The 27,224-nt window shown below is 39.2% G+C and overlaps 1 protein-coding gene across 7 annotated transcripts in view; it reads left to right on the plus strand.

Moving 5' to 3' along the window:
• Positions 1-27,224, plus strand: part of DISC1 (DISC1 scaffold protein) — a 202,486-nt gene that overhangs the window by 137,170 nt on the left and 38,092 nt on the right. For 6 of the 7 annotated variants that reach the window (XM_040551461.1, XM_040551465.1, XM_040551462.1 and 3 more), the window contains one exon: positions 18,585-18,645. In XM_040551461.1, the coding sequence (XP_040407395.1) occupies positions 18,585-18,645 (61 nt within the window). Of the gene's footprint in view, positions 1-18,584; positions 18,646-22,001; positions 22,139-27,224 lie in introns of those variants that run through there. The other variant, XM_040551466.1, reaches the window with a different exon arrangement.

Below are 27,224 nucleotides of genomic sequence, written 5' to 3' on the forward strand. Positions count from 1 at the left end.
GGATAGGTTATTTCTTCTTTCTTCACTTCTCCAAGTGTGCATATGCCATCTCTGGAACGTGAGGGCATTCCCTCAGTTAGGAGGTATTATCACACCTAGATAATGTACAAGTGCTTTAAACTTGTATCTCAGAGTTGGTGTGTGGGGTTTTTGAAAGCTTTTGCGAAGTGTTTTTAAGATAAGCCAGTTATGGACGCTCATGCTTCTGCTTTTCGTTCTTTGTACTACATTGATTCTTGAGGCCATTCCGGTTTTCTTTTTCTCTCTTTGTTTCACTGATAAATCAATAAATACTTCAACTTAGCTAAAGCTCACCAGAACAGAAGTAATTTTTTTTCCCAGAGGGCTTTTTTGAAGATTTTTTTTATTATTATTATTGTTGTTTTTTTTCAATTAGTTCTGCTAGAAAGTCTGAAAAATTGTGGTTATGGTGCTGCATTTTGGATTTAGGATGATGATAATGCTTGTAGCTGTTGCAGAGCAGCGCTTACACTTAGCCAAGGTCTTCTCAGCTTCTCACATCGCCCTGCCAGTGGGGAGGCTGGGGGTGCACCAGGGTGAGGCTGATCCAGGCCAGCTAATCAACATTGACCAAAGGGATGTCCCACACCATCCAGGTTCATGTGGAACAACAAAACTGGTGTGTGTTACCTTTTTTTTTCCCCTTTTTCCCCTGATTCTTTATTGCTGGTGGGCAAGGGCCAGAGTGCATGAACAGCTTTGGGGTGCTCAGCTGCCTGCCAGTTTAAACCACAACAGCATATTAAATAATGCTGATAAAACAGGGTTTTGCTGAAATTGTTTATATTGACTGTTCTTTCAAAGATGCAGAAACCCTAATGTTTGTGCGGAACAGACAGGGAAATTTGTTTTGGGCCAGGGGATTTTCCCATATCTCATTTACTGTGTTCCCCCCCTTCTCTTAAAAAATAAAAATAAAAACCATACTGTTATGTATCAGATGCTAAATGAACCACCCTGGCACTCCTAGCCCTCTCTCTGCAGCAGTTCCTGTGCTGTGATACACTTTCCTGGTGGGTTTGCAGCCCACCTCAGCTGCAGATATTCTGCATGTGGTTTCTGGGTTTAGGTGAATGCTCACACTGATGCTATAGGAACATGGATAGTTGATGCCAATATTTAACACTGGGACTGCAGAAAGGCGAGATGCCTTTGTTAACAGCCTTTTCAGGAAGGGTGAGTGGAAGTGGAAAAATGAGGAAAAAAGGAGGTCAAAAGCAGAGCCCTGCTGAGAGGATGAGAGGGGTGAGAGTGTGTTTCTGTTGGATGTACCAGCCTATTAACTTTTTGCTTTGACCTCTCCAAGTTACACTCTCCTTTGAGGCAAGTTTGAGGACCCCCTTGGTAGGCATTGTCAATCATCATCAGTCTGCAGATCTGCCACCCAGGATGCCCTGCCCTACACGAACGGTTGGCCTGCCTCAGGTCGCCTTTGGTGAGGTGTGGTGTATTCCTACGCAGGAGGCTGGAAAGCAATCTCCCGCAACACCGACTACTTCTGGCATCAAGGATGTATTCCCACAGACCCTCCGAATCGTTCTGGTCCTTCAGGCTACGTGGTGACCCAGCCCATCACCTGTGGTGAAATGTGTCTTGGCAGGCTGCAGTGTATACCTCCTCTTCAGCTGAGGAATTGGTTTCACCTCAGTAATGCTTCTAGAAATGAAATGCCAGAAATAGCCTTAATTTTGGCTGTATGTTTAATAGGCTTAGTTTGTGGGTCTGTTGAAGCAGCACGTAGTTTGGAGCAACAAATCGAGCAGTTGGACTGTCGGTTTCAGCTCCAGTCTCTGCATCAAATTGTGTCTGGTACTGACACAGTGCCCATTCCTTTGCAGGTCTGCTCATGCAACTGCAGAATGGTGAAACAATTTTTCTCCTTGAAGAACATTCCTCAGTTTTGGGAATCCAGCAGTGAACAGTGCTCTTTTAAAGGCAGGGTACTAAGCAGGTCCTTGGCACAGGAGTTTCCTTGTGGAGAAGGTAACATACAACCATCATCTGGAGGCTGCTGGCAGGGATCTGATCCTGGGCAGGTGTGAGCAGCCTGAGAGCTGCTCTAGTTTTTGCCAGGAGAGAAGTCCCAAATGGGTCTTCTATTAGCTGTCATAGCCAGGGCAAGCCTGCTGTCTGTGTCCAGAAGACATCTTATCCACTCACTGTGTAGGACAAAAGTGGGAATCCTCACTTCATTTCAGCTGTTACAGTGGCACAAAGCACATTTACAAGGGGCTGAGATTTGTCTTTAAATGCAGTCCAGACATACAAGCTGTGCCTTTACCATGAAGCTCCTTGATCTGAAATAGTTGTGGTTCCCATCAGCTAGAATTCCCATCATTGTAGCCAAAGTACATTGCTGCTTCCATGCTTTTTGTAAGAGGCTTTTTCCTAAAATAGATTTTTTCAAACAGTGAAGGTTTCTTTTTTCTCTATTGTCCATCTGGTCCCTTACTTCACATCTGGAATGCCATGATTATCCGATCCGCAGCACCAGAGATAATTTAAGAGTCATAAAAAACCAGCAGAAGTTTGTGGAAAGGCTTTATAGCCTATTAGGGTGTCTGTATGTTTTTGCTCTATCTAAGGAGCCTTTGCGTTATTGTGCTGTTTCTAAGGATGAAATTGCCCTCAAGGAAAATTGAGGCAAACACTGAAACTACAGTATGTTTCTTGTTCAGTTTAGGTCAAGACAAAACAAAAAGTTCTTCAAATAATTGACAAGGAAGGATAATGAGTTTTATTTTTGTTATAGATGGGATGAGTTCTGTCTATGTTGTGCTTCCCATGCCCTGGTAGAAAGCAGATTGCATTAACACCTTTCAGAACTGATGAAATCTCAAAACATTGCAAATCAAATATAGGAAATCCAATTTCATTTAATGCCTTGGTTGCTAATTTCTTGGCTAAGGAAGCCAAAAGATAAAAGGTTAATCGAAGATGATTCCTACTAGAATACAAGGTGATTTTTCTGGCGGGGTGACAGAAGCAGTTACGCAAGGGTTTTTTTCTGTTCTCCTTCGTTTTGTCTGCCTCTGCTCTTCCTTGCACACTGCAAGCTCGGCAGGTCTGCTCTGCCATCTGAATCTGGGTAAGTCATTACATGCCTGGCTGGCTGCAGAAGGCTGGCATGCCCCAGGAGCTCAGGGCAGGGAATCAGAAGGTGGCACTGTTCCCTTTCTGTAGGGCTGGAGTGCTGCTAGGGTGCTCTGGAGCACTGGGGTGGAGAACAGCCCCTGGGGTGTCTGCTGCCTACTGGTCCTGAACGTTCATGGATGAGAAACTCCTACTTTCCAAGTAGAAAATGGATGGCTACGATGCACCTGAAAGCAGGATGGAAGTTGTTTTGAGGAGAGCTCCTCAAACTGCGGAGAGTAGATTTTAAGAAATTGGTAAGATGCTTAGGAGGAGGAGGTGGTAACTTCAGACAGAAAGCAGTGAGGTGTCAGTGTTTTCTGAAATGAGCATGCCTGGCCCCTTGTTTTACATTTGTCCAGGTCAGCTGGCCAATAACTCTTATAGTTTAGTGGGAGAACAAGTGTTAAAACCTTAAAAAAAAAAAAAAAAAAGAGAGAGAGAGAGAACATCAACATGTTAATGTTTTTCAAAGAGTTGTAGCTGTCCAAATATCACAGCACTTCCCACAAGAATACATCTCTGAGCAAGGATGCAATGGCAGAAATCAAATTTAGGCAGCTGTATTTTTCTTTGCTGACGTACTCCACTTTCAGTATTAGTGAAACAGTACTCACTTCCTGCTGCCAATTGCTGTGTCGTGCCCTTTTTAAATATCTTCTGGGGAAGACCACAGAGAGTGAAGCTATTAAAAAATCTGAGGTTCTCTGGGATCATTTGAAATGAATCATTATTAAGCAATTGTGCTTCACAACTTTTTAGAATGTATTTAATTGCTCCTTCTCAAATGCATTTTCTTAGGGAATGGGTCCCCTTTGGACAGCCCCTTTCTCTTTGGGCAATTTAGTCTTAAAAGTGCAGAAAATTGGAATAATGCACAATTAGGAATAACAGTTACACCACTCTCTCATTAGGGAAGCGATAGCAGACTGACAGTCTCATCTGAAACAAAGAGAGCGAAGAGAGCAGCTTTTTTCTCCTCTGTTTGTCTTGACCCTGAGTAGATATATCTTGAAGAAAAGTCTGACACAAATTCCCATATATTTGTGTCTGTGTATGTCACAGAGAAAATTCTAATTGATGTTGCTGTGGGGATGTAGAAATGCAGAATGACAGAAAATCTTTTATTTCCACAGAATAAAATATTTGGCAATTTCTCTACCTCTTTAGTGGATATAAAACGTGATGGAAGGTGCATTAGCCATCAGGAACCCAATGGAAAAGAAGAGCAAATTGGAACAAATAGCTGTAATTGAAATAAGGAAAGAAAATACCTCAGGAGTTGATCGTACAAAGTTTGTAGAATTCAAATTCAGCTCAATAGGCCTGAAAAGGCAGAATTTTCATTACAGTAGATCCTATTGAATCTTGTGGTAATATGTTGCTTCTCTGCCTTTGTAAATTCATTTCTCCTTGCAATCTAATCCTTCTAAAGCTAATCTAAGCCTTCCTGAACTACTAAATAAGTAGATACAATAAGCAGTCCATTGATTTGTGTTACTCTACCTGATTTTAGAAGCACTTACACCAAATAGCTTTTACTTTGCTGGTCACTCTAGCTCATCTGTTTTTACTGTTGAGTTTTCATGTAATAGTAGGCACCTTAAAATGCTTACTTTCTGAAATATGCCTTTTGTCTGTATTCTGATGGTATATTCATTTTCTTTCAATTTGTGTGTAGTCGCTGATCTTTCTTGTGTTGCTTGCTGTCCTCTGTGTAAAGCGTTTTTTGCCCAGCTGAATATTCAAGTCCTTGCTAACAATTCATGATTCAATAAAAACCTCTTTCTGTTTTGCACATCAGTTTGCATTGCAGGTAGGGTGGAATCTGTTACGTGTCTATGTGCTGTTTTCTCCTGAAAAGCATGCCCAGTATCTTGTACAGGCAAATTGTTTAATTCTCACAACTTCATCCACAAGGAGGTTCCAGGTCTTTAGCTGGTAGTGGTCATGGAACAGGAAGCATTTCACAGGGGTACTTGACTCAAACATCCAAGTTCATTTTCCAGTATCTTTTGTTTTATACTTTTCTACCTTGTTCTGCGTATATGCCAGTCATTTCTTCCAGGGCTTGTCAGAAGCTTTAGTGTGTTCTGTTCATATAGATCTATTAGACAGTTACCAAACAGTTATGTATGTGGTACAAAGAAAAGAATTATAAATATTAACGATGAAATCTTCCTCTGTGTCACAGATATAGCCATCTCAGTGTATAAGGAATGACCTTTTTTATGCACTGGACTATGAAACCTGCCATTCAGTGATTTCTTTTGTGTAATCTGAAATCTCATTATTTGGTTCAATATTATGTAATTTTTGGAGTTACCTAGCCACTGCTTCAAGTACGTTTCTGCAAAGAGTAATGAGAGAGTAATAAGTGTCTGCAGAGAGTAACAAATGGGTTAGCATTTACAGAAAAACCTGCCTCCTACCCACAGGATCGAATCTTAAGATCACCTTTGGCTGAGCAGAGGTATATAGCCCATGTAATACACTGACTTGATGGCTTGGTAAGACTGACTTTAATTGACTTGAGGGTTTAGACCAATCAACTGACTTGACCAGATAGTAATACCCTTTGGCTTTTTCTTTTATTTATCTGGGACATCCCTTGGCTTCATCAGAGTTGTAGTCCTGAGGCAGAATTTCGTTATGATATCCCTTCTCCTGCTGTGTTTATGCTTCTCTTCCAGCAGTTTGATCCAAAGAAAGCTGTATGTGAACTCTGAAGTTCATTAGCTACTTGCATAGTTGTGTGTGCACGTGTGCACATGCTGTTTGCCCAAAAGGCACATAATCCTACAGTATATCACTGGGAACAGTAATATACATTATATTGTTACTGGGAACTTCCTGCCTTAGTTTGTTGTATGCTTCCTCTTGTCATTATTAAACTGATTTTTTTGGCCTGTTGCATGTGGGTTTGGTTGTGCTAGGTAGTGGTAGTGTTTCTTTCAGTGGTGGAAATGAAATATGCTTTTCTTTGTTAATTGCATTTTCATGTAAGAAATATATTCTGTGCTGAACTCCCAGACCCTCCAAGTTTTCCTCATTCTCACCTGTTCTTTTAATTTGAATGGGGAAGAAAGTGTCTCTGTGGAGTCCTGAGGATTTCCACACCACCTGCAAGTTAATTTTTCCCCTGCTTTAGAAGAGGCCGGTATTGCTTATCAGGCATTGGGGTCACTGGCATCAGGCCATACTGGTGTGAGCTGAGGCATTCTGGTGTCTCCCGGAGGCAAAACCAGCCTTCTTCTGAGAGGCTCTTAGCCAGGGCAGGAGAGGATTTCCTAGAATTTTAATCATACCCTTTATGTTTTCAACCAAACTAATGTGCTTTAGAGCTGTGCTAATTGACCTGATGTTCTGGTTTTAGATTCGTGGTAGTAACCCTCGGAGCTAATTTACACAATGTGCTTTGAACTGAACTTGGTAATGCAAATATAATGTCCTATTAACAAACTATGAATGGTTCCTACTGGGATTTGTACAATGATTCTGAGCTCATTATTACTGTCATTCAATACTGTGGATGAGTAGAGGAAAAATAATTAAACAAAACAGTACTTTAAATCCCGAAAGGAATATAAAATCAACAAAGTTGAAAACCCAGAAGTCTTAACTTGTGTTTAATATATACACTCTGTGGAAAGGGAGGGGCAGCAGGGGTATGTGTTAAACACTCAGCGTAGCTGCCCAACCTAATTGGATGGAAAAATTGATACCCAGTGAATCATTTATTTCCCCCAAATGATTCCATACTTCTCTGAATTTAAGACTGATAATGTTACATGGAAAATGGTGTAACAAGTATTTTCTTCTAATCCTCCTTTAAATATAAGTCATCCTCTGAAAGTGTTGCTTGGGGATTTAGCTGTGTGATTCCTACTGATATCACGGAAGTTTCACAGCTAAAATGCACAATCACAGCTTTGAAAAGGCTTCTTGCTGTCTAACCCTGTGGAAGCATTGCTGTGTGAGCATTTCTCATTTCCACAGGTTGGCCAGGTGTAAGCAGCAAAATCTGTGAGAGGCCTTGAAGTTGAGAACACTGTTGCACATTCCTCAACTTTACATAAAGGTATAGGTTGATACACGTCCACTTGCGTTAAACAATGGGCATTCTGGCCCAGCCTTTAAAATTCAAGTGGGAAAAAGGAGAGGGGAAAAAAAAAAAAAGAAAAAGACATTCAACTGTTCAACTGACATATCAGTCAGTCAGCCAAGCAAAGAGGCAGCAGCTCAGCTGAGAAAATAGTGTGCAGTATGGTGCCCTGTAGCACTTGTCTCTACTCAGACCTGAAGTAAGTGCCCTGCAAAGCAGGCTGTAATGTGCCCATCAGCTGCCAGACCAGCTCAGACCAGCGGAGTTTTCCCTTGGGCTCAGTTCTTCCAGCAATCACTTTTAAAGCTGCTCTTCGTTGTGACTGTTTTCCTACTTGACTCCATCCACTTCTCTTTCTGGCACTACTACAGCCTGGGCAGGCTGCCTCTCCTGAACCACCTAAGCAGGAAACCGAAGTCATCCTCTCCTGCGTTTAGGCTGTGGGACTGATGGAAAATTTCACTCCTGAGGTCTCAAAGCTGTAATAAGGTGTGGTCCAGCTGGTGGCCTATCTACCTAGCCATCTTAGCCATGAAGGAGTGATAAGAAATGGGTGAATGTTGCCCGAAGGGCTGATTAGCTTCTGAGAGTGGCCAGCTCAGAAGTAGGAGTTATTGCTGCTTTCTCACCCTAGTGAGAAGAGAAGGTTGAGGGAAGAGGCATAAAATCCTAATTTTGCATATTTTGGAGCAGCTTCATAGTACTGCTGTTGCTATGGGTTTGGGGATGTCCTAAAGATTAGGAACCTGACGTTACCGCAGTTTGATTTCTATTTTATCCCTTCAAAACTTACTCAGAAATTAAAACTCCAGATGACATTTGAAAAATAATTTGTGCCATGAAGATTAAGTCAACTAATTCATACCTAAAGAACATTTGGTATTAGAACTTATTAAACTAAGCTACTGTAGGAAGAGTCTACACCAGCCATTGGGAATTTATTTCAAAGTCAACAGAATAACCAGCAAAGTGTCCTCAAACTACTGGCTTGAGAGTCCTTATTAGACTGTTAGAAATTTTCCTTCCTGGCATTAACTTAAGTACTGGAAGTTTGTTATGTGGACCAAACCAGAAGTAAAATTCCCTGTGATAACAAAATGTTTTACAGCTTAGGGGAAAGAGGAATTTGAAAGGCAGAGGGAAAAAAAAAAAGAATGGAAGAGAAAATGGGACACAAACCATATAGATTCAGGAATCAGAGAGGAAGACAGCTGGGGGTAGTATGGCAGACAAAATGTACAGAAAAGAAAATTGTAGGGAAAATTAAAGAGGAAAGGCCAGCTCCACCAGAACCAGTTATTTTCCTTTGAAAAAAAAAAAAAAGCTACTCTATTAAAGCATTGTGCTCCTTTGAAGAATGAATCCACTCATCCTACTTATAACGTAGCAATGTTGAGACTCCATGTGAAGGGCATGGTCTTTAATTCCCTTCCTTTATGGCCATTACTCAAACAGACGTCTTACGATTTAATTCAGGTAGAATATTTTTCTATCGATGCTGAAACTGTCCACTTGTATCGAGAAAGACATCCTGGACTTGTAATAGGGCTGCTTTTTTCATCATCTCTCTAAGCTAAGTATGAATTACGTCTCTTTTTTTGCCAAAAAGGTTATCAGGAAACTCAAATATTTTATAGTTTGTCTGGATAAGGGGAAGATGCAAATTTATCTATGGCTCCAGTGACAGAAGAGGGTATGAAGGAAAAAAGATTTAAAATACACAGTAACATAGGTGGAAATTATGTGGTAATGTGCAATGTGATAGTTTGTTTTTTTATTGGAATCTTTTGTTACAGTGCATTTGAAAGGGGTACGTGTAACCCATTTGTGAAATGTACCTTATCATCTTTTGGGAAATGTCTTCACAGAGGCCACCTTACTTTAGAGATATTAACGTGGTGTTTTTCAATAGCACTAGTGTATTAGAGTTTTGTGCTAGAAAGTAAGAAAGCTAATAATGATTTTATACTCTAAGCATTATTTTTAAGCCAGCTAATTAAATTAATAATTCTGTCTAGAACACAGTTCAGAAAATACCTGCCCTCTCAACAGCGTGCACTTGTATCTGTGACTGCCCTTTGTGGTGCTCGGGGTTAGCATGGGCACTTGGTGCACATCCATTCTTGTAGCTACATCTGTTTTGCTCAACTGCTGGAATTTCCCCAAATCTCTGTAAATCTCTGTTCCAGCTTTAAAGGTTAGTAGGTGAGAAGCTTTTAAGCGGTGACTGCATGTCCGTGGTCAAAAGCATTGTGTTTACTTGGTATGTCAAGTAGATCTAAATATTACTGATGAGCTTCATGAAGCTTGTGAGCAGGTAGTGTTGCATGAGGAGGAGGAGGTCAAGACAAAGATTATTAGGAATTAAGAAAGACAGTATATTAAGTTCATCTGCTTTAGTCCTCCTGCCTGGAATGAGTGCAGAACAGGCTCTGCTGAGCAGCTCCACATTTTTTCTTCTTTGTAAGCCCTGCAGTCGCAATGCAGCAAACATGCCTGTTATAGCCAACGGTGGCCAAGTGGTTTACAGAGGGTTTCTGAAAACTGCATTGTATCAAACTATGTGGGACACTTTCATTTTCTACATTGCTATTCATTGTCAGCTATTTTTCAAAAAAGAAATTGATGCTTTTCCACAGGTGTTCTGCGGTTTGAAGACCTGTTCTAGCTCCTTGGAGAAAACAGCAGTGCAAAAATGCAAGTTAGTGCTATTTGCAGTTATCATTTGTAAGTGTTGGTACAGGAAGTCTCTGCTTTATTTGATGTCATTTCAAGGTTGTTAAAAATAGCTTGCAATGCTGAATATTCCTTTTTCTCATAGCTACTACAATATGTATTACTTCTAGCCTTCAGTATATACCTTTAAGCTCTACTTTCCTTTCTTTCAAATCATCTGAAGGACTGATGTCTTAGCAGCCATTTGTTCTATTGAAGTGAAGATAAGTGTCATTTCCCATTCTCAGTGGTAACATTGGCCTTTTTTAACACACTTTTTTCTTGTCAACTTTTCAAAGCACTTATGTCTGTACTCATCTCTCCCTTTCATCTCTTTTAGTAGTCAGATTCTATGGCAGTGTTTGGAAACAAGTGTGGGTTTGTTTTTCTTTTTTTTTTTTGGGGGGGGGGGGGGGGGCTGTGCAATTTTGCTGTGGGTTTGCTCCATAACGAAGTTTTAAACAACTTCTGCATTAAATAATTGTATTTGTTGCAGTATAAAATATGTTTTATCTTCTGGCTGAAGGCTGTCTCTATGTGGGTACCTGGATTCTTAATGGATTGTATAGCCTGACTAGCTATGTTTGTTGAGCTGGTGAAAAGCTAATCAGTAACATTAAGACTAGCAGGAGATTTTGCAGAGCCCTTTTATTTTGGAAGAGTTTCTGGGGGGTTTAGAATGGTTCAAAGAAATCTTGGACTGTGTTTCCTTTGTGACCTAAAATTAAAAGGCGAAGTGGGTTACTCATTTACTATAATTTTTGGTTGTAATTCAGAGACTAAAATATTAGGTGTAGTACTGAATATGTGAAAGTTCAGCAAAGCAACCACTGTGAGAAGAACTTAAAACAGCTACTGTATGTTTTAGAAGCCTTGACATTACTGAACTGCTGTGACATACGTCTGATGGTCTACTCGATCATCCCTAGTAGCAATGAGATATCCTGTTGGGCCAAAAATTGAATCGAGATTTCACTTGTCTTGTAGTTTGTTTCCTCAGCCAAAAAAAAAAAAAGTTTGAATTGTTCCTTCTTTTCATGATATAGGTATTAGGTGTTCTCAGTTATTGGCAGGGAGCTTAGCCTCTGAATATAGCTTATGTTCTCTGTTGTTTGTCTTGGATAGCTATATAAATGGCTCATTCTGGGTCTTTTTGTTTTATATAACTGTGTTAAAATAAATCTTACTTTCAGGAAAAAACTTGTGGTAATTCAAGTAACAAGTTTGAACTCTTTTAGTACCTTCATACATGTCGAGTCTGGCTGTCTTGTTAGCTTGTGTAATGGTTTCCAGATGATCTCTTGTGACTGCTGACAATCCACAGAGAACAAACTGGACACATGGCTCTCCTCGATGCTCAGGCTCTGTTTTGTGAGGAGAAATGAGAAAAAAGAGAGAGAGTTGTTTTTTTTTTTTTTTTTTTTTTTTGGGGGGGGGGGGGTCTGAACAGATGGTCAGCAGAGGAATGAAACCGGGTAAGAGAAAACACAAAGAAAATATAGGCAGATTGCTCTCCCTCCCCCTGCCCTCTGCTTCATTTTTCCCCCAGTGCTTAGTGAAGAACAGAAGGGAAATCGGAATGGAAAGTGAAGGGAAATTTTCCTTATGGCTTTTGGAAAGATACTTCCTATGCTAAGGTATGTTGATAAATGATTGTATAATGTTCTAGGTAAAAAGTGGCTTGGGTGACTGCAGAGAAGCTAGTAAACAGGTAGGATGGTCCTATTGGTGTGAGGGGTTGGAAGAGTAAAACTCAAACCTTGCCCTTTCTGTAGGAGAATTGAAGAGCCTCAGTCGCCTGAGCATGTTTGCAGTGGGGATCTCCAGCATACTTCCCAAAGTGGTGCTCTGCAGTCATGCTGTAGGTGAAAAATGCGTGTGGTTCCACTTCTCAACTAATTTTAAGTAATGTAAAATCTATCCATAACGAAGAAGGCCTTTCTGGGAAACGTTGGCTTCTTTGTGTCAGAAACGCAAAGCAGAGAGATGCCTGGATGCAGGGCTCAGTTCAGGCTTCCCAGAAGTGAGGACATTGCCATCCAGTGCCACGTGCACGGAAAGGCAGGAGCGTTTTTCTCCAAGTTTGCAGCCAGTTTAACGCTCCCTTTGGTGCACACCAAATGCAACATTCATAGCTTTTAAGTTGTGTGTGGAAAAGTCTCCACACCTGTGGTTAGGGGCTCTGTTCCCGGCCTGTGATTACCGAGAGGTGGTACGTGCAGGAGGGGACTAAGTTGGGAGGCCTGGAGGCTGGATGGGTGGGTGGTCTTGCATTATCGCTGTGTGACCCTGGGCCTTAATCTCCTTCCCTGCACTTTTTATAGCCTCTTAAAGTATCAAGGTAATTGTCATGTAACTTCAGTACTCTGGTCACTGCCGATTCAGTATTTCACCTACAGTCCCTTTAATTTAAAGGCTTTGCTTGCTTTGATATTGAATAATAAAACAATTCTTTAAATTTCAGGTGTTTTTTTTTTTTTTTCAACAGTAGATTATTTACTGAAAGTATTTAGAAGGTAATTTGCCTTTCCCCTGTGCTCTCTCCCACACGTAGCACAGGAGGAACCTCTCTGTCTGGCTCACTAGATTTTACAGAAATCAGAAAGAAGCTTAGCATCCATATGAAGCTATGGTAATTCCCTTCAATTTAGGCAATTTAACCATCACAGAACTGAAGGGTCACCTGTCTCTTTGGATGAAAAGTACCACATACAAGGCAGAAGGTTTAGGAGGTAAATTCTAGGAATGTCTGGTTTTCAAATGTGCCTTTTTATGAGGCACAGCTTTCCCCCTCCTCTTTTCAGCTCTGCAAACCTTTGATGCCTCACCCAGAAAGATAGAAATACAAGTTGTTACAGGCAGAGTTGCTATCATCTCCTGTCATTTCTCTTTATAAGATTTAGTTGGTTTTTTTTTGTTTTTTTTTTTTATTTCTTTGTCAAACTTCAGTTCATGCTGAGTTTTTCTGTGCCTTACATCTGACCTGACATACAACCTGAGGGCAGGATGTGGCCTCCCTGCTCAAGTCAGTAATTTCTACTTACTGTATATGTTTAGCTGTAATTTTTCACATCAAAGTCAAGATATCAACTTAACTCGTTGCAGACTCAGATTCATTAAGTTGCATCAAGGCTACAAATTAAGCTAGCTATAAATAAGATGAGAGCCTTGTATGCAGAGAGACAAGCAGATGGAGATCCTTCTCTGAAAAACCAAAGAGCGCGTTCATTGTCTGCTTCTGCTATGTGTGAATGAAACGCTGCCATCTCTACAAATGAGCTGGTACTTGGTCTTTCTGGGGTCTCCCAAAGAGAAGGCTGGGTTGTGTTGGGTACTGCAGTGTCCACCCACTCCAGACATGTCTAGAGGTTAGACTGTACTGTTCAGGATGTACCTACGTGTTTTAGAAAACATTAACAGTAGACCTACTGTATCATCAACCCCACGATAAACATCCTAAGGAAAAGAAAATGTTCGCTTTGTTCTTTTCTTCTTTTCCTGTTTCAGTGCAGCACTAGTGGGAAAAAGCTGTGCTGTCCTGTGCTCTGCCAATTTTGCATTTCATTATTACTTTTCATGTATTTTTATTGCTTCTCAACCTTTGTAAAAATATGAGGGTATGAAATGGAAGCTGGTGGTATACTGTAAGGTTTTTAAGGTCAGCAATCAAAGTATTGTAAAACAGTGATGCTCAAGCTGGATCCTCTAACTGGTTGTTCCTATATATTGGAAGAGTTGCCCTACTGTATCAGAGGAGTTGACTGTCTAGTGCTGGAAAGACACTGAAGATGATGATGGAAATTTTCATACGGGCGAGATGCAACATACTGCATCCATCGTTGTTGTGAAAGCAGTGGAGTGGCATTTGAGAATAGATTGCTAAAAGTCCTCTGTCCTCTTGTGGGATGGGATTATGATAAATCAACGTTACCTTCAACTCTATCAATACCAGGTTATGTCTTTACTTGTGGGGCTTTAGCATCATAGATGCTGAGCCCTGTTTTTTGTCTTCACAACTCACCTTCTTATTTGTGGAACAGCCAAACCATTTAGACTGCTCCTAAATTTTGGCCACCTCATCTCCAGTGGCAGTAATTTCCCTAGGCTAATTTTGTGCTGTTCTGTAATGATGTTTAAAGGATTAGCAGATTTCTTAAAACAAAACGCAATTGCTTGAAGAGACAGGTAGTAACTACATATCTCAATATTTATTTCGTTACTGAAAAATAATCAGTGAACCAGAATGAATTTGGTTTATTGAGTTAACCCAGAATAACAGCTCTTCTGGAGTATTTTCACGTCTTTATTGAACCACCTATTTTCCTCTCTTTAATTCTGGCATTTTTTGTTCTTTTTGAGTTCCATGGGAATAACACACTGGAGAGATGCAGTTGTTCTTTATTCAAAGCTTGTTCTTTGGGTTTTTCCCATGTCTGTCTGCAAGTTGCAAAATTCCTTACTATTCTGTAATCCGAAATCTTGTTACCGTGGCTTGATAAATCATCTTGACATGCAGTTGAGCAGCTGACATATCTTCTCTGAAGTTTGACTGGCTTTTCAAGTTAACCTTTAAATATATCGAAGCTTTTCCACAGTTTTTCAGACCAAAACTTCACACATTAATACAGCACATATTCCACTACAGAAAAGATCAGATGGTTTCAACTGATCATGTTCTGCTTTTGCATTCCTCTTAGCATTAGTAATCGTTTATACACTTCAAAGATAGAAAAATGACAGGACATCTGTCAACCTTGTTTGCAACTAATTCTGCCCTCAGTGTTTACTGCAGCTGGATCAATGCATGTCCTTGCAGTTAATTTTATTTTTATATCATTCTAAAGAGCCAAATCTCATCCCGCTTCCTTAAGTTGGGCAAAAATCGCATTGAAGTCAGTGGGAGTTTCACTTTGCGTTACTAATGAAGTACTTGAGAAGGAAAGTAATGCTTGAGGAAGGGAGAGGCTAATTGAATTGGCTTTGGGCTTGTCGTGCAGGCAGGCAATGTGTGGCAGTTCTTTTTCTACTGGGTCTAGATCTGCTGGCAGCTGTTGCAGCTCTTCCAACCTTTAATGTGTCAAAATGTGTCACCGCTCACTCACAAAAAAAAAGGGGAAAAAAAAAGTCTAATAGTCTGTTGGAGTATTAAAGACCTGTAGGGTAGCATTTAAAATGGCTATGATATTGAGTATGATATTGAGGCACTTCAGTTTTAAGAACCTTCTTTTCTGAGGTGCCAAGCACCCACATCTGGAATTTCCACTGGGTTCAAGGTGTATCAAGTCAGATACTCATTTTTGGAAAATTTTGGATGTCATGGTCTCTGAAAGCAGATGTCATGGTCTCTGAAAGCTCACTTAGTGAGAACAAAGATTGGGGATAAAAATAATGATATAGTTTCACATGCAGGCTCAAATACTACTACTTGTAATTAAGAGAAGTAACATTACCCTTGGGGTGCTCCTTTCAGATGAGAAACACACGTGATATTTTGAAAGAAAGCTATATAAGTTAATTATTGTAAGATGTTTATGCAGCTTTAAAAATGGTAGATTTGCACTCTGTGCCAACTAAAAGGCTACCACAGGAGCTCACTGCTGGCCCTCAGCTCCATCGCACCAGGACTGATCCTCCGACTGGGCTTTGCTGCTGTAGGCAGGAAGGATATAACATAAGAGAGAGAAATGCTGAATCACTTTTCTTCAATTAAGGCTTCACAAGAAAAGTGTGTTTTTAACCTTAGCAAATACCCTGGTGCCTGATCTTCCATGGGTATTTATATGTTTTTATTCTAATAACTCCCCTTAAGGCCAATATGAGCTAAGCATGTAAATCCCTGGAGAACCAATGAAAAAAAGCAATCTCATTCACTTAAATATAAAAATAAACCATTTGGCATGTTTATGCAGAAAAGAGTCTCATAAATTATTACTACTTTTTTTTTGTCTGTCATCTAGTACTTTCCTAGCTAGATTTAAGGCACGCATGGCTTCCAGTTTGCACTTTGTGTGCTTTGAAGTGATCGTGAATAGATTCATTAAGCTAGAACAAAAAACCTGCTAATTTGTTGCTTGTCTTCTATTTCAAATGGATGATCTAAAAGGCTGAAAGTATTTGTGTATTTGTTGCGGTGCTGCTTGCAATTTGTTACAGCGGAAGTAACCCCCACTGAATTTTTAAGCAGTATTTTCCTTCAAGCAAAATCTCCAGGTCACAGCTCTTTCAATTACGTGCACAAGAAGGCAAGCAGACAAAGCTAGTCTGGATAGCTTTCTCTTTTAGCAACAAAGTTTGCATTTCTTTTAATGTAGTTAAAACATTTGATGGAGGGAGTATGGTTTAGTGATGTGAGGTGATTTCCAAATGAGTGTTAGCTTTTTACTGACCTACTTTCGACTGGCGGTGTATTCTTGTCCATTACTTTTTGTCATTGAATAATGCTGATATATTAAGCTGCGTGCTTCAAGGGCATTGTAAAATTGCATGTAGGGGCAGGACTGAACTGTGAAAGTGCGAATTACTCTATCAGATCATACCCAATTAAAAAGTGACAAGCACAGCAGGAGAAATTGAAAGCAAGGTTTATCTTTCATGTAACATAAGAAGTCACTATATCGGTTAGAAACAAAGTGAGTGTGAAACAGATTCTCCACCTCTTCTCATCCCTCTCCAAAAATTATTAATATCTGCTGACTTTATTATCAGAACGAATAAGCCCCTGAATTGTAACAGCTCATGTTCAAGGATATTACGACAATGGCAAGAGAATGGGAAGTACAGCAGCCACATACCTTGAAGCTATCTGTTATCAAAGTGTGTGCTGAACCTCAGGTCAACGCATTGCAAATTGACAGATAGGGAGTTTTGAAAAGCTGGTTGTAGTTTATATAAAACTGTAGTGTGTCATTAAAAGAAGACTTGCAGGCCCTCTGCACTTCCACAGGAAACACGGGAATAAAAGAATGGTAATGAAAGCCAGAACTTTTACTGAGCCCTGTACTTGTTAGAAAACTCTGCTACAAGATAAGGAAACTTGTTTAGTTTCCAGTGCCATTGCAAAAATCCTCATATAACCTTTTGCTTAATGTTTGCCAGCACTCTTCTAATGGTGAGATAGATCTGTGAACGTAGAAATGAATGCAGTTGACTATACACAGTATAATCTTCCATAATCCTGCTGGCTCAAGGTGTTGTGTTGCAAAACCTGTTCTGACAGTGATTCTGGATTAATGATACCATGGATGACATTGTGATGCTTTAATAGAGAATTAGGGTGTGTGTCTCTGTGTGCGTGTATGTGTGTATGTATACATATATAAATATATATAATCTGATAACCTCTCTTTTTAAAAAAGCAAACAAACAAAAAAATGAATCAGCTTCATGAAATGTGTCCCATGTTTGCTATTGAGGTGCAGACTGCTTCAGCGATGTATGACTTCTGTCTGACCAGGTGAACACCTTCTGCAGATAGTCAATGTCACATTGACCCTGATGTTTGCTGCAAATGGTATTGCCTGAGTAGGTTTGTGCAACTTTAGAACAACAAACCTGTTTAACACCAAGTTTTCAGACTAGACGTTAGTGTGTGAAATTCTATGTTATGAGGGGAAAAAATGGAAAAAAATGAGAGGGAAAGTGATAAATACATGCAGCACTTGATTTATGTTAGCTCAACCTGGAAGCATTGTATTGTAGAGGAGGTGGCAGGAGGAGATGGATAGGTAAATTCAGAGGGTAGATGATCCACACAGCAAACCTGTAGAAACAGCCATACTCTGTAGAATCTGTCTTCACATAAACTGAACATAGCATTGATGTGCAGTGAGTTAAGGGTTTCAAAATGACTAACCAATTAACAGTCCTACTAGACTTCGAGCAGCTGTCAGGTAAAGATGGTGATAATAATAATGTGATGATCCACTAAGAGCCTCCATTTTCCTGGAGGGGATTTGCCTTTTCCCCCATTCATACGCAGGACAGAGTACCAAGGATCTTACATAGCTTTGTTATTTTGTGTTACATTGAGTAAGTAGTTCATTGGAGTTTGCTCTCAGTGAAGAGGTTGTAGGGACTCGTGTGGAGATGATATCTAGGTCCTAAGTTGTTTGGCTGGTTCGTTTTTAGGTCATAAAAAGCTTGTGTGGTCAAAAAAAGCTTTCCATACCACACTGTTTCAGTTCTGTCAGAAGAAATTTGATAAAGGTTTCAGAGGATTTTGCAGGACTCTTGTTCAGGGATTGCTGAATTAGGCTTGCCTACTTCTGAAGGTAAAGACAAAGATCTAGCAGTGTTGTGTGTTTTTTTCGTTTGTTTTGACAAGATACATTCTATGATACGTGCCTTCATTAGTCTCACCATTTTTCTGGTGCAACTGAGTGGTTAATTTAGTGATGCATTAATCAGTAGATATATTAATTTAGTACACATACAATAGACTTTCAAGAAAAAAGGGGGAAGACATATACTGTAATTTAATTGTGGAAGGATTATTGGAATTCTCGTTTTCAACTGATGTGTATAAAAATATGTGGGTAAGAGATGAGATGGTTTAAACAATACAAAACTGTTCAGTTATACCATTACCTAATTGTTGAATTTTATCTTGCAGTGACCAGTGTAAAAGAAAATGCTGAAAAGTATATGGAGATGCTGGAAGATAAACTACATAGGTAAGGATGATGTCATGGAAACCTCTGAAATATTAAAAATGTTTCTTAATGCATCATTGACATACATAAAAGTGTTAGGGAATGTTTTTGAACTTGCGTTAGAATAATACCAGAATTGTTCAAGGTTGGAAATCCCCCAAATGTTCTTCTTATGACCTCTGTTCCTCGCCATGTTCAGCAGCTTTACCAGCAACCTGCCAAAGGATGCAGGTAAAAGAAATAAACATTGTTTAGGGCATTCTCCAGTACACAGGACTGCTCTTGAGCAGAGCTGGTACAGCCAGAGACAAGGGAGTGTGCATGCAATTGATGCACATCACTCCAACTCTGCCTGCAGGTACTGTGATCTGTGGTGTGAACCATTGAACATCCAGAAGTTGTGGAGTACTGGGGATGCTGCAGCTGTAAAAGGCACTCCTCTGTTCCTATGCAGAATTGAGCTCTGAGCAGAGCCAAAGAGTCCCTTGCTATAATTCTGGGCGTCCTTAACAAGTAATGACCCTTTATATAACAGTTTTGAAAGAATGCTATTTTGGGGAATTAGAAAGCAAATAGAAACCAAGACAACAATGGAGATATTTTGGGAACTGAATCCTAACGTAGAATACACTTATATTTATGGTTTTGTTGTTTTTCTAAAGCAACGCTAGCATTTATATTTCCTCCTCTTGCTGTGTGAAGGGGGCTCTAGACTAGTCCTCAAGGTTTAGGCTGCTCCTTGAAGGATTGTTAGTAAACGTTGCACTACTGTTGTGATAGAAAAGTGGACTTTGTCTCCCACAAGTATTTATATCAGAAAAAGCTTTCATAGGCTGTATTTGAAGTTTATGCCGTAGTAAAAATGCAACCGCCCCAAATTAATGCCACTCCTATTTCTGTTTTTGAGCAGGTGTAATTAATAATCTGCCTTCATTTTGTTGTTGCATTGGTAGAAATGTTTCCAGATTTTAAAATTTCCTCACTCACACTGTTGAATATAAAGGTACTTACTTTGCATAACTTTCATGCTTAAAAGTAAGTCTGAGCTGGGTGAAAAATGGTGGAAGTGGACTTCAAAGATCAAGCTGTGTCTGTCTTGCCTACCCCCCATAACTTTGATACTTCATAACTGATTTCAGAACTCTGATTTCAGCTTAGCTAGAGAAGTCTCAAATACTTAAGTTTAACACAAGTCTTAAGAGCCTCCTGTGGGTTGTTTAAAAAAAAAAGGGGGGGGCAAAAAAAAAAAAAACAAACACCCTACTCTTTATTAAAATTTAAAACATAAGGTATAGCAACATATATTGATGCTTCTAGCCTGTGAGGACTCAAATGATATATCAGGCTACTAGAATGACATAAATCCCTCTAACTATTAAATACTTGGAGAAGCTGTACAGACTTTTTTTAATCTGCTTTCGCAGAATTCATCAGATAGCTTTGCAGTAGTGGTTTGTTTTTAGTTTTTAACATCTGTTTATATAACATTTGGGTTGTCTGGAAACTGGAATTTTCTTTACAGCATCCGTACTTTAACTTGTAATACAGTTTTAGGTGTCTTGATAAGCGTTGTTTATGAGCTTTCAGCATCCTTTTTACCCTATTCCTAGTATTTGTGGGAGAAAATCCAAGGCTGAACTGTTGGTATTCATCCTGCTTCTGTGAAGAGTATTCTTTCAGGGCAAGGATTAAAAGTTAAAACCCTTTCTTGACACTGCTTTGTATTTTGGAGGCTAGTGCATTTCTTTATGGACAGTAGTTGACCATTTCAAACCTTACTTAGCAGATCTAAGAGTTTTCAAGTGTTGTAAATTTTTTTTTTTTTTTTTTGCTTTTGTATACAAGGATTGCCTTCCTTAGTGCCATACAAGCCTGAGCCAGTTTCAGTCTAGGTTTTCTATCACAAGGCTACAGGCTTCAAAGTTGTGCTGTTGAGAGATGAGTGTCCTCCCCAGCCTTTGCTGGGGACACAAATACATGAACTCCAAGTGCTGTGTGTGTGTCACTGCAGCTGTAAATGCGGTTTTAATATTCACTTCAGAGCTTGCCATCAGCTTCTCTGTCCCTAACTGGCCACCTGGATGCTCCAGCCCTCCAGACTGTTGTGGTAGTGCCAAACTTCTGAAATCTCCCTTCCTAATAATGATAATAATAATAATCCAACAGTGTTGGCCAAGCCCCCAGACAGGGAAGATTCAGTCCTGAACCAGTTTTTCAATATGTAAAAATGGTATTATTCTAAAAATAGTTAATTTCATGTAATTAAGGGCTAAGAATTTCTTTATATATTGGTGGGAAGAGAAAATGTATGATGTTTTTACCAGAAAGTAGGATACTACATCTTTAAAATAGCGTTATATTTATGCAAATTTTATAGTTACTTTTTTTAAAGGTTATTTGGTCTCTAAATAATTAATTCCACCTGCTTTGTGTGTGTAAGTGTGTGTGTGTGAGTAAGCAAAAGAAGTAAACAAGAGCCCAAGAGGCTTTTTTCACCCTACTTAGCGAAGTTACTTGAGAGACTGTTTCTCTTTTTTGGTCTTCATGTAGGTGCTCATATTACTCCTTAAAAATCATAAGCTGAAGACCTATTCTCCAAGGAAAGTTTAAAGAGTATGGTTTAAGATTACATTCTTAAGATTGCATTTCACCTCTTCTTCAGAGGTGAAATTTGCATCTGGCTCATGGATGTACTTTTTTGATGCCTTTGAGACCAGTAGAGGATCAAGCATGTGCAACAAGAATTCAAATAAACTTTTTAAGTTTTTCTGCAGATGAAACATCACTTCAAATAGAAGCAACCTAGATTCAAATTAAAGTATAGCTTCAAAATAAGGTAGAACTCTTAGTAATGTGGTTTTTGACTGATATTATAATAAAAGAGAATTAATGAAGAAAATTCAGACCAAAACAGCTTTAATGAGTTAAAATAATAAGTTAAAAAAATATCAATTTTATTTATTTATTTTCTCTCTTTTGTTTATTTTCTTAAGGAAAGTGTAGTTTGGAATAAATTCTCATTTTGGTTTCATTTTCATTTTGTGTTTTCTTTTTTTTTGGGATGTGGAGTACCTAGTTTATCCACTGGAGTACCTTTCTCTCTCTCTCTCTCTCTGAAAAAAAAAACAAGGAACAAGTATAGCACTTTTGACTGAAGTCCAAAAAATGGGTTCGTTCTCAGATAGTTTAATACAATGTTGATGATTGATTAAGAACAATACTCCTTAATTGTCTTGCACTTACAGAATGAAGAACTTTTTGTCAATGCATTGACAAAAAAGCAAATATATTCAGTATCTAATAATTTCATGTAAAAGAAGCTAACTGCCAATTAACTACACTGATTTTTTAATATTGTTTTTCCATTTAAAATACAGCTTGCATTCTGAACAACGGACTGACGATTGTTCAGGACAGTATCCTTCAAGAAAAAATAAATAAGTAGCAGGTTTAATAATCCAGCCGGCTCTTTTCCAATCACCAAGATACTTCAAACCTCTCATAGCTTTTTTTACAGTCGCTAGCTCTTCTTTAAAATAATGGTATTAATCAAATACCGTTGCCATTGCTTCCATTTACTAATGGCACTGCAAAATGCTTTACTTTTGCTGTTAAACAAGATATGTACAGAAGTGGTCAGAGGACAATGAGACTGTGTTCAGTGAAGACATTTCTATGGGTATATCAAGTGTAAGAAGTCCTACGTGGACAACTTCAGCTCACCACTTGTGCTGAATGCTCTCCTCGATCAATACTTAAGCACTTAATGAAAGTGGCCACATTTTGCAAAATGTGTGGGGTACTAATAAACACCTCTGAGATCAGTGGAAACTGAGAGTAAGTACCAACTCACATTTGTTTAGGTGCTTAGGTGTTGGAATCTAAGTCTCGATTTGGCATTTGCAGTTACTCACCTGGTTTTGAAGTTATCTGCCTTTTAAGTGGGTAAGAAACCTCTGATCTGTATTCCTGTCTGAAAAGTCATCATCTGAGCTAGCTTACATATCACAATGAAAGTCACGCGATGTGACTGGTTGTACGTCTGTCACATTTTACATGCACCCTATGTCTCATTAAATCTCTGTCCTAGCTTCAGTCTATGTCACTTCTATCACAGAGGGGGCTGTGGGAATGCATGTGCATATCAAGATCAATCTCTGTGTGATCTATATTTGATAGCTGGAGAAACCCCCAAAAATGTGTGGAAGAATGTAGAATTAAAAAAAAATATATCTTTCAGACCATTGTCCTTGCAGAAGCTAGTAAATGTTCCATGGCAAATACAGTTATCTTGCAAAGTGCTGTGCAAAAAACAGGAATTCGGTTATATCACCAAAATATGCAGCAAAAGGATTTCTTTCTTTCTTACCTTTGGAGACATTGCTGATGTTCTAGCAGTAGTAGAGGAAAATACCTGTTTTATTTTAAAGTACATATACATATATATATATATATAGGAGGCTTTTATACCAAAGAAAACTAAGTATCATTAGTATTGCAAATCAGCTTCATGAGATATAGGATGAGATAACAATGCTTTATTTTTCATGTGTCCATCTGCTAGATATTTGTAGAAACATATTTGGAATACATTGCCCTTGTGAAATTTATTAGAAATTGATAATCTGTGAAATTTGCTCTCTGGAGCAGATGGAATAAATGTGGCAGAATTGTTGCAAGAGAGTGGCAGCTGAATATTTCTTTTCTATATGCCGTGGATCATTTGACATTTGCCTTAAGAACTTCTTTTAACATACCAAATATTTCCTGGGTGGCATTGCATGTTAATATAGAAGTTATGCCTGAACCATAGCCTAAACAATCAATGATAGATACGCTACGTGATGAAGGGGCATCTCACAAGTGAAAAATGCATTTTTGGGGGGAGGAGGCAGAGTGAAAATTAAACATAGGAGAAACAAAAGACCTTGGGACTCTATCGTTTATCCCTTCGCTGACACTCAAAATCCAAGAGCCAGACCTGCCATGGAAAATTGAACCCTGAGGCAGCAGAAACCCCAGGAGGTGCTGGTTTCATCGCTAATTAAATAATTAGGCTTTTCAAGATTTCTCAAGACAGTCATGATTTTCTGCAGTCAGGTGAGGTCCCTGTGTCAAAGTGCACACACTCAGAGCCCTGTCTGAAGTCTGGCACCGTGCTTTTGAAGAGTAGGCTGTGGTATCCAAGCCTACAAGCGCAAGCTTGCAAATATTGAGCATTTTGGTGACAAAGCCCCTCTCTGGCAGTCTCCAGCCTCTTATCTTCTGCAGGGCTGAGATTTCATCTTGGGCTGCTAGCGTCCTGCATGTCATTGTGCACAAAGCCTGGCAGCTGCTAGAGGAGAGTTGCTGTGCAAAGGCTGCTAGTAAGGCTTTCCAAAAGCTTCTCCCCCTCCTGTACACAGCAGCACGAGTGTGTTGGGGAGTGCCAGATGGCCTGCGGTAATTTTGTGTAACCCGTGACCCACCTCAGTTGCACTGAGGGCTGTTTCAGCTGGCAGCAGTGTTGTAGCAGTGCACGGATATGACTGAAATGCCATCTTTGCCTACCTCCCCCTAAAGATTAGGCGTTTTGTATGTTGCTTCCAAGAGGACACGCAGCCCCAGCGCGTGCAGTATCATCATCTGATCTTATTTTGCTTACCAACAGTTCTGCTGCAGTAGTGTTAAACATAGGCTAGACAAAATGCTGGATACTTCTAGTGACTCATTTAGTCCCTTTCTTCTTCCCAGCTGGTCTAAGTCATACACAGCTGTGAGAACGTTAGCTTCGAAATGGGGAGCAAGAGATGCTTTATATGCAGTGATGCATTCCTTTGTATCTCGTGGCCCACATGGTGATGGCTTCTAAATCCCTTATCATAACTGCCTCAGGCTGGAAACAATTTTTTTGTACCAGCCGATGTAAAGATGACATTTCTTGAGCTGAGGGAATTTAATGTGATTGTACTCTTCTGCAGGCCTCAAAGATTATCCTACGACTTCCATTGATCACAAAACCATGGCTTTTTAGTTGCTGTTTCTAATTCCCAGATAGGAATCATGAAATTATTTTGGGGGAATAATATTTTTCAGGAATAACTGTGACAATTACACAAAGATGTTTTATTGAGCTATTTTCTGTGTTATTCTGCAAGAATGTGGAAATGAAGCTAGTAAGAAATGCCTGCTAGTGAGATGTAATATTGCAATGACGGTGCTTTGCCATTATTGATTTTTAAATGATACAGCACCTTGTAACTTTGTAAATGTATGTAAAACCTTTTTTCTTCAATTTATTGTCTTTTGCTATTTGTCCTGGTTTGTTTTCTAATCAGCAGTGTTTGTTTTCATTTTAATGACTTTTTTCAACTCCTGGGTGCTCAGGACATGAGGTGTAGTGGAGTTGTACCCTGCCGTAAGGTGCGCTTCTTTGCACACCTTGCAGCTCCTTGTTCACCGAAGTGTGAAGGGGATTGTGTGTGTTTAGCAAGACTTGCATTCCTGTAAAGGAAATTTGTGGTTTTCTCATGCAAGCAATGTTTTTAATGCGTTTGAATGTCAACTACATTGAGCTGCATCCTTCAGACGAGGCCTCCAATGTCCTGAGGGTCCCAAACCATAACAGAACAACTCAGCATTAATTGCTAAGACATCACATTCCGGTTTACTTGAAAATGAATGGTCTTACAACAGTCATTTTTGTCGCCTATTATTCATCTCATTAGTTTACATACCATGTATCTTGGGTCTCCTCTATAACACGCTAAGTCTCCAAAATGATTTTGGGAGCAGAGCTGGGTATGAATGCTCTCAATAGCACACTGAGGGGATAGGCTGATGGTCTGAGAGCTCAGAGAACATCAAAACGGCCAAGCGTCCTTGTGGATGGATGGTTATCTGTCATCTGGTTACAACTTCTCTACTGGTCTTGTCTGTGTGGGATATACATATATATAATATAATATGTTATATATTTATATTGTATTTATAATATAGTATAATATAATATAATATGTATATATATTTATAGAACATAGAACGTATGAGGTTAGTTTCCCAAAATGTTGTTTGCCCATAACTTTAAGGTGTTGCTTATCCTCATCTACCTGAAAAAGTGCTTGTGCATGTCAGTGCAATCACTTGTGTTGCCTCCCTTTGTAACAAAGGACTGTAGGACTAGGCCCTGTGTGGCTATCTTAAGTGTTGAAAATTGGGAACGTGGTTAGATGTTGGTGCCACTGGAAGTGAACATAGTAAATAAGTTATCAGATTTGCAAAATTGGAAGGAAATTGCACACTTCTGTGACATCTGAAGGGATTCTGCCTCAAATCTGTTTTGCTGTTTTTTAGAATGAAACCATCTTGTTTTAACATATTGTGGTGTTTTGTCATACTGATAGGTTCACAAAAAGCTCTCAACCACCACCACCAGCAAAACACTTGTCTGGGTTCAGAAACATTTAAAGAACATTGCAGTGTCACCAAACACACGTTGGGACAATTGAACACTTTTCTTTGGAGAATCAATTCTCCTTGTTCTGAACAATACAATACTCTTTATTTCAGTCACCTTATTTTTCAGTTTACACGAGAGACGCTGTCATGAAAACAGGGTTATTGTTTCTTAAAGTCTTATGTTTTCCTGATATTATTTTCCAGCCTGAAAACAGCAACTTATGTCATCGTGCTTACTTGCTGTGGAAAGGTCATAATATCATGAATTGAAGGATTATCACTTCAGCTGTGTAACTGGTAACAAGAACTTAGGAACTCATGAACAAAAGTAGCATTTTGAATAGATTTCTGTGGGGGAGGAAGAAATTAGCAAAGATAGTGTACATACGCAGAGTTGCTCCCACTCAATATTTGGAAACAATATTCAAGCTGCTTTATTACCCCACTGATCTTTTGTATTGGTAGTATTCTGGTGAGGGGAAGTTTGCTCACCCAAAATATTCATGAATAAAATGAGCTGTGAATATTGAAAAGCAAACAGCTAAGTGTGTTAGCTAATAAATGACAGGTAATTTTTGCTGGCTGTACTAGCCCAGCCTTATTTAGGAGATATGTCCTCCTTTTTTGAGTAGCTGTGAAAATTTAGTTTACACAATGATGAATCCAATTAACAAAAAATAAAATCTTATATATCCTTTCTAACTCATTTTTATCCCCTCCTCTACTTTAAACATTTGTGGGCTTTTTTGTTTGCTGTTCTTGAAGGTAGTATCCTTGGAGAGAGGGCTTTCCGATTCTTCCCCTGGTCTCTATTTATATTTTTCTCTCCCCTTTCCCTTTACTTGTCTCATTTCCACTTCTAAAATTTTATTCTTACCTTCTTTATTTTGTTTCCAACTTCATTCCTTAGAACTATTATTGTTGTGTATCTCCTCTCTGTATGCCACTGAGGACAAAAAAGTACCAGAAAATAGAAATATAAAAATGCACTTAATTCACAGAAAACCCATTCTCACCCTTAAAACAGAGCAGATTATTTTTCAGGGTATCTTAGACTGCATGACCACAGCACAGATTCTCATTAAATGTTCTTTCTGTCTTCACAATCATTTGCAGTATATTTGAAAATGTCTGCAATGTCCTGCCAGCACATAGTATCTCGG

This window comes from Cygnus olor, chromosome 3, assembly GCF_009769625.2.
Source record: "Cygnus olor isolate bCygOlo1 chromosome 3, bCygOlo1.pri.v2, whole genome shotgun sequence".
Classification (NCBI taxonomy): Eukaryota; Metazoa; Chordata; class Aves; order Anseriformes; family Anatidae; genus Cygnus; species Cygnus olor.